The sequence below is a fragment of the Phialemonium atrogriseum genome, assembly GCF_030411735.1.
Source record: "Phialemonium atrogriseum strain 8032-3 unplaced genomic scaffold QBC33scaffold_19, whole genome shotgun sequence".
Classification (NCBI taxonomy): Eukaryota; Fungi; Ascomycota; class Sordariomycetes; order Cephalothecales; family Cephalothecaceae; genus Phialemonium; species Phialemonium atrogriseum.
Window position 1 is genome coordinate 167,115 of NW_026848156.1, and position 7,429 is coordinate 174,543.

The 7,429-nt window shown below is 52.0% G+C and overlaps 2 protein-coding genes across 2 annotated transcripts; one reads left to right on the forward strand and one right to left on the reverse strand.

Moving 5' to 3' along the window:
* Positions 1-166: 166 nt before the first annotated feature.
* On the reverse strand, positions 167-3,095 carry QBC33DRAFT_544268 (uncharacterized protein). Its single transcript, XM_060428434.1, has one exon. The coding sequence runs from the start codon at positions 2,990-2,992 to the stop codon at positions 185-187; it is 2,808 nt and encodes a 935-aa protein (XP_060281636.1). The 5' UTR covers positions 2,993-3,095; the 3' UTR covers positions 167-184.
* Positions 3,096-3,581: 486 nt separating this feature from the next.
* On the forward strand, positions 3,582-4,789 carry QBC33DRAFT_544269 (uncharacterized protein). Its single transcript, XM_060428435.1, has 2 exons — positions 3,582-4,236; positions 4,313-4,789. Exons 1-2 carry the CDS (start codon positions 3,623-3,625, stop codon positions 4,704-4,706), a joined length of 1,008 nt encoding a protein of 335 aa, XP_060281637.1. The 5' UTR covers positions 3,582-3,622; the 3' UTR covers positions 4,707-4,789.
* The last annotated feature ends 2,640 nt before the right edge of the window (positions 4,790-7,429 follow it).

Here is a 7,429-nt window from a genome sequence, read left to right on the forward strand (position 1 = left end):
GGTCAGGGCACGAATCCTGGTCATCTCTTGCCGTTGTGGCAGAAGGCAGATAACACCGAGGAACCTATTAGAGCAAAAGCAACAGCTCAGTGACAGGTGCACCTTAGGTAAGTATAGGTTAAATCGACAAGTAAAAACATCGTCTCATGGTCACTTTCTACCTAATCTAGATATCGTTCCGCTCTCAAGCAGCATCACCGACCAAGTCAGACGACGCGCGCGCATCTTCTTTGGATTGCGCAGCGACTGTCGTGCCAGCCTTGTCCAGTTTACTCAACTGGTTTGACGGATGGAATGTTTGCAAGTCAGATTGCAGATGCTCGGAAGGGTTAAAAGCCTCATCCTCAAGCACCAGAGCCTCTTCATTACGCTTTCGAGCCTCGCCTCTCCACACAGAGTCTGTATCCTTGAGATACGTTGAATCTCCCAGCTTTCGCTCATCGGACCCGACGTCCTGAAGTACAGGTTCGCTGGGGAGGGAAAAGCGGACGTGACGCTGATCTCTTTGGGCAGTACGTTGAGGCGACGTGGCTCGATGCCGATATATCGCATCCACGGTGCCTGCTTGCGCCCTATCACGAGACTCAGCAATGCCCTGTGCTCGTCCGCGCTCAAAATACTCGGATTTGAGTTGTTCTATCTGTTCTGGCGTCCACAAGCGGGTGAGTGGAGGAGGTGAGGGTGGACGAGGTGCGTGTGGAATAAACGACCTATGATCAGGACGAGACGACAGTGTTGGCTGGTACATCTCGATCTCGTTGGTCATCTTGGAGAATTGAAACCCCTGTGCACGTTGCCTGGCCCATAAATGGGCGGCTCCTGGGGGTTCAAGATGCCGTGGATGTGGTCTCGTGTGTCCCCGCCTTGACGAACTTGAATATTCACTCTCTGTCGCCGTGCTCACAGAGGATGCCCCCTCGTTTTGGGACCACACCCCATCACTGACAAAAGACGAATCCGAGTCGCTGTCTGAAGCAAAGTCGGAGCGATTTATGACTTCGAGCCGCGCCGTCGAGGCTGTCTGTGACTGGGGCTTAGGTGAATTCACGACAAGAGGCGGCTTGGGGGCGAGCAGAGGCGTTTTCTGGGGATGTTGCCTCTGAACCTGTGGCTGGTTTAGAGGGAGAGGCTGCACTGGTAGCGTATTTGGTATGTTTGGCGGCCTCTTGTGCTGGTTTAGAAGGGAAATGGCATCTTGGTCCGGCCTGGGAGAGAGTCTATAATAACCAAGCAATGCGATACGCTCCATTGACGTCTTTTTCCCTTCCCGGTTCGATTCGTGACGACTGGGTTTCTTGCCAAAATGGCGAACCTTTGGCCTGAGCTGATGATCAATCTGAACAAGCTCCACGCAAAATCGTGGATCTCGTCCGCGTGCCAGATCCTCGGAAGCCTTGTCAAGTTGTCTCAGCTGAGGCTGATTCAGCGTGTTCCTTTTTTGTGTGAGACTGGGTGTCTCCCTGTTGAGGTGACGAATACGTTGAATCGTTTCGCTCTTTTGCATCTCCGTAAGTTCCGTCCGAAGGACGTTCCACCAACCCGAGTCGGTCTTATTCACTCCAGGATCGGAATCAATCGCCTTTTCGAATTGGAATACAAAATACTCTGAAAGCGATTCCCTGGCCTCGGCTTCGGTCATTCTTTCGAAGGGAATATCAGACGTCGGCATCTCCCGAGGCAGAGGTGGTGACGGTGCTGGTGGTACTTCCCATTGATTCGGAGAAAGACGCTGTATATGTGCAACTGGAGTGGATGGCAGTTTTGAGTGCTCCGAGGTGGAACCGGAAGCATCGGGGTGATCAGACGTGACTGCTTCCCCAGTGTCTCGCTCTCTAGCTAGTGTAGGATTACCGAAGGGCTTTGCTTGCAGGCCGAAATGTATGGCCCATGGTTTCTCGATATGCTGGAACGCATCGCCAACTGGGGCGAGGTAAGCTACTCTGGAACCTGTCCCGCCAGCGACGATTTGGCCGTACAAGTCGCACGTCTTCTGGTCCATTACTGGGGTTCCACAGTCTCCGTTGTCCACGACTTTGTCCAGATGCAAGGGGTACACACGCTGAAAGCTGCCCTCTCCTGAAAATCGAATGAAGGTCGGCGTAGGAATGAGCGTCCCCGAAACAACTCCATGACGAGGCATGGCTGCGAAAACAAGAGTATCGTCTTTTCCTATCACACCGAAACCAGAGATGGTCTGGTGGCCCGTTAGGGTCAGGTCGTTGGCATTTGTGGTGTCCGTTGCGGCCAGCTCAATGAAGGCGTAATCCATTGCGGAAAGTCTGTTGGCCATCTGTCCATAATATTTCAGGCACGAAAAGTCTGGATAAGGGACATCTGAACCGGGCGGATCGGGCTGGGGCGATGAACGTGGTTCTGGCGACGAATCTATGACGTCTCTGAGGGTTGTAACTGACGATGTTTCGCTGGCCGGGGCTCCATCTAGACCCGTCGTAAAGGAGGTCTTGTCAGACTCGTCTGAAGTCACGCTACCTGTCGCCATCACTCCATCGTCATCATTGTCGCTTAGGTCGTCGTCGCTCATGCCGTCAAAATCGCAGTCGTCGCTTACGGCTTCCGGCGGAATAGGCGACTGCGGAGTCTCGCGGGCGTCTCGGAAAGCATGAGCCACTGTCAGCTGGTAGCAGTGGGAGCCAAAAAGGACGACTGCCCCTCCCGTGATTTGACGCAGAGAGTAGTCACGGCGATTGACCACAAAGAGTCGTGCTCCCAAGCGAGGCTTAGTATCCTCGGCCAGAACGGCGACTTCAATGTCACAGCCATCAGGGAGAAGAGCTTGAAGAGCTTCAGGCGCCGCGAGCTGCTGTATGACTTGTCTGTCCGGTAAAACAGGGACGTCTCCCAAGCCGATTCCTGGGTGTTGACTCATGATCATGCTCTCCTTGATAGTTTTGCGGATGAGTTTCCGAGTTTTCGGGTCGGTTGAGCAGATAAGAATCTTCGGAGCGGCCGTTTGTTCGGCACGGCCTATCATATAGATGGACCACGAAACCGTTTCGCCAAGGGGGACGTTCGATGCCTCGAGACACTCCTTGATCTCGGGCCCCAGCTTTTGGAATGCTTCACGAGCCTTCCCGCTTGCCTCCCAGCAGCTATAGCGCCCTTCGTTCAAAAGTCCGATGAATCGTCCTAGCGATTCCTGGGGGTTGTCCCACCTGTCATTCCGGAACAGATATGGAAATGGCATCTTCTGTACTCCCGCAGCGCTGTCATTCACCAATGCACACTTTGCCCTTGGGGACTCGACCTCTCAAACTTCTGCGGGAAGAAAAATACAAATGAGGGGGACTTTCCAGACCCTCGCTTCTTCTCCCCAATGATTAGCCGCTGGGATGACAGTTCGTGTCAGTGGCTTGCGCCCTGCACCTTAACGGACCATTCAGCTTCAAGATCAAGTCAGCCATAGGCTCGCCCTGCAGCAAGGTTGACTGAGCCAGCCAGAGGTTCTGCGCCAAGGTGGCTGAGTCGGGCTGTACAGTACTGGCACCAATTGCGTGGCGCTACGAAAGATGACAACAGTTGGGGGTCTCGATTAAATTATTTGACGGCCATGACAAGACACTCTGCGTCCTAAATCGCAGCAGATCCCACAGCCTCGCTAAAAATGCTAGCCATAGCAATCTCCGCCGGACTCTGCACCAAGACCAAGGAGGCGATAGCATCATCTTTCTGGGACACGCCTGCTTCTGAGATAACGCCATCCCTTGACTATTACTTTAAATACTACGTCAAGCAATGCGAGCTGATAGCGCTGCACGAGGGCGGAAGCCACACCTCGCTGGTAGAGCAAAAAGACATCACGGAAATCGTTGCATTGCTGAGGGCACACCACACTCGTGACGATATACGGAAAAAGATAGCGCGTTTGACCAGCGTCTCTACTTCAAATGGGACGCAGGACTATTCGATCGACCTGGCTGCCAGATTGTTGTTGATGATCGAGGTCGGCAATCTGCCATGGGCATACTCGGGATTCAGACAACTGGAATGGGACAAGGGCAGTCTGAGGGACTTTATCACCCAATATTTCGAGGAGACACCGGTATTGGGCCACGACAACATCAAACTCGAAAAAATCTTCAATGCTAGAAGGCTGGGGACAATCGCAGGCATGGAAATCATCTGGACTTCCAATCTGGCGGATCACCTTCGCCTGATGAAAGACGACAAGGCTGTGGCAGTTTTCCACCATGCTTCATTCTTGAAAAGACAGCAGCAGTGAGTTTATTTATTTGGGGGCCTCCTTTCGATGTTTTTGTACCGGATCCTTAGGCTGACCTCGACGAATTACAAGGGACAACTCTCTCCTTCCTCAGAAGCTAGTCGACGAGACATTAGCTACAATAGCCCTTCTATTCCCCAAATGGGATGTTGACACTCGGTCATGGTATAAACAAGAGGCTTCCCTCCGAGGGCTCGACCCTTACCTAATCGAGATCGGCCATCTGGGAGCCGATAAAAGACGGTTCGAAGGTTTCCACTACTGGCACGACCGCTTGGTGGTGCTGAAGCAGGTCTTTGACGAGTCCAGACCGAGGACTTTGCAGCAGTGGTGGAATGATCGAAGGAATGGGGTTCAGTGGTACACCTTCTGGGTTGCGTTTCTTGTCCTATTGTTGACCATTTTCTTTGGCTTGGTTCAATCTATCGAGGGGGCGTTGCAAGTGTACAAGGCATTTCATCCATAGCTCCATCATGTTCTCATGTATCAGATTCCCCCGGTTCCCCGCGCGACCTGAGCCTCTCGACGCAACAGCAGGGCAACTGTTGGGATGCGCCATGTGATGGATCACGTGGTCACCCGTTTCCTGTATGTAGCCACTACGCGTCTAGCCTACCTAGCTTTCCACAGGCAACAACAATTCAGACCTGCCGTCTCCAACAGGTTATAGGCCCTTTGGCTTCCACGACCGTGCAAATGTGGAATCTTATTTGATCGTTGAATCGCACAACTCTAAGGATTGCAAGAAATATTTTATATATTTCCTGCGCTTTATATTCCTAGACCTGATATTCACTAAGACCTTAGACTTGGACCTGATATTCACCAAGACCTAAGATCTCAGACTTTAGACCTCGGACCTCGGACCTCGAAAAACTTCAGACCTTAGACCCGGACCTTGAAGACCTCAAAGACCTCGAAATGGATCTCAAGGTTCCTATCCCGCCAATCCTACCACTTCGAGGGGAGGAAAACCTTGAAGAATGGAAGAATCTACTGATTCAGACTCTGATAGCTTGATTAACTACATCTTAAGTTCCAATCCAATTCCAGATAAACCAAAGACTCGCCGCGAAAAGGCTTTGACCTTGATAATCATCACTGCTTCGATTTCCCCTGTACGCGACCACCTTTCGAATACTGGCTGGGACTTCAACAAAATCGACCAAAACCCAAGGACCTTCACAACCACATCCTCTAGACAATTCCCCAGACTTCTCAGGCAGCTTCTGTTGGAGTCTTGGTTGAGGAATTCTGCCGCATCAAGTCCTCCCAGTTTGTCACCCTTGCCAAATTCCAAGCCCGTCTCCAGTACCTTAAGCGCCGTCTTGAAGAAGTGGGCTGCAATATGGAGGAATCTTTGGCTTTGTGGGTTGCCTTGGATGCTGTAAAGGATGGGAGTCTAGAATGGCATCGATTCTTAGCCAAAGATATGGTGGGAAAGCAGTTGACTTGGAAGAAGTTGATGTTTAGCATGGCAGATAAAGCATCAAATGAAGCAATGCGTGAGAAACACTAATTTGCCAGCATTTTGCAAGATGGATACGATGGATTAGTCCATCTTGCTTGTAGCCGGAAGCATACTGAAGGGGAAGCACAATGCAACAACTTGAACCCACACTTGAGGGAAGAGTGGCTTGAGAAGAAGAAAAAGGAAGAAGCTAAGGAAAAGGCTAGAAAGCCTTCGACTAGTGCCTTTTACTTCTAGAGTGGACTGTGTTGATGGATGAAGCTATTGGCAGTAGGTAGTGCGTTGTGGCGAGGTAAGGGGAGGTGTTGGGATGCACCACGTGATGGATCACGTGGTCACCCATTCCATGTATGGAGGTACCTACCTAGGTAGGTAGCCACTACGAGTCTACCTAGCCTACCTGGTAGCTTTCCACAGGCAACCAACAACAATTCAGACGTGCCGTCTCCAACAGCAACGTTACACCACCAAGAATAATTACATACTTGCAATCAACCATGATGCCAAGCAGAAAGTCGCTTGTGGATTATGGGATGCCGAGGTTATGGTTCGATTCACGCTGAGTTCTTTGCACTGGCAATAGTCGGGTCCGGTCTGGCATGGCTGCCGTATTCCCATTGATGTCTACCTTTCCGATACTCCCTAATGCAATATTCTGATTGTTTCCCGCTGATCACTTCCGCTAGGCAGACTCTGGGGAAAATCGAAAGTCATCTACCATTCGTTCTTCGTCCCTCCAAGCTCCTGTAACTCCCCGTTCAGTTCAGGCGTGCAGGCGCTCGTACACGCGGGCCATTTTGACACGCATCTTGAACCCAACCCTGTTTATCCAGTTCATCTCCGCAAGTTCCTCATCCAGGCGAGCCTGGTATATCTGCTGTTGCATGGCGGCATCGGTCGCGCTGGGGTCCGCGGGGTCGGGGGCCGGGGCCGGGGCGGCGACGGTCTCCCAGGTTCCCAAAGCGTTCAGGTGGGCAGTGAGGAGGTTTCTCAATTGCGAGTGGTTCCTGAGGGTGTCCCGCAGTCTGACATAGTCTTCCATGAAATCCCCGATCATCCTCTGCCTCGCGGTTTTGAATAAGTTGGCGCAGCGGACGGAGGCCTCCACGGCCCGTCTATGGCTAACGTCGGGCGCCCACCGGGGATAGGCGTCCCGGATGTCGGTCTGCTCGATCCATGTACATGGGCGGGTCAGCGTTTGGGATATGCGGCTTTGGGGAGAGGGGGGTTGTCGAGACGGCTTACCATCATGTGTTGAATAAACAACTCTTGGTCGGGGTTGCATTTCTAGCGCTGGAATCCGAACTCCACGGTGACCAATTCGCCTTCTCTCGCGGTCTCCAGTGTGCTCATAATTGCGGATGTTTTGTCTGTTGAGCGATGCGGAACGGAAAATAGGTGCCTGTTCTCTGATGTGCGCAGAAGAGGAGGGCGAATGATGGAATGATTCATTGCTCAAAGATGGATGCTAGATGGTGTGAAATCGCATCTCAAGCAGGGAAAGAGTCGCCGACAAGGCAGGAAGGATGTTTGCTTGGGAATGTAAGTAGGTAACTAGGTTCCACGTTAGGCAGTGTCAATGGAAGTTGTCCCAGACTCTCAACCTGCTGCAAGACAGAACGAATACGGGTACCTTCCAATTGTTGACACTTGCCGTCCACCTCAATTGACTGCCCCCTTCACCCTTTGACCCCTAGGGCTACTTCCAGCCCAATGTC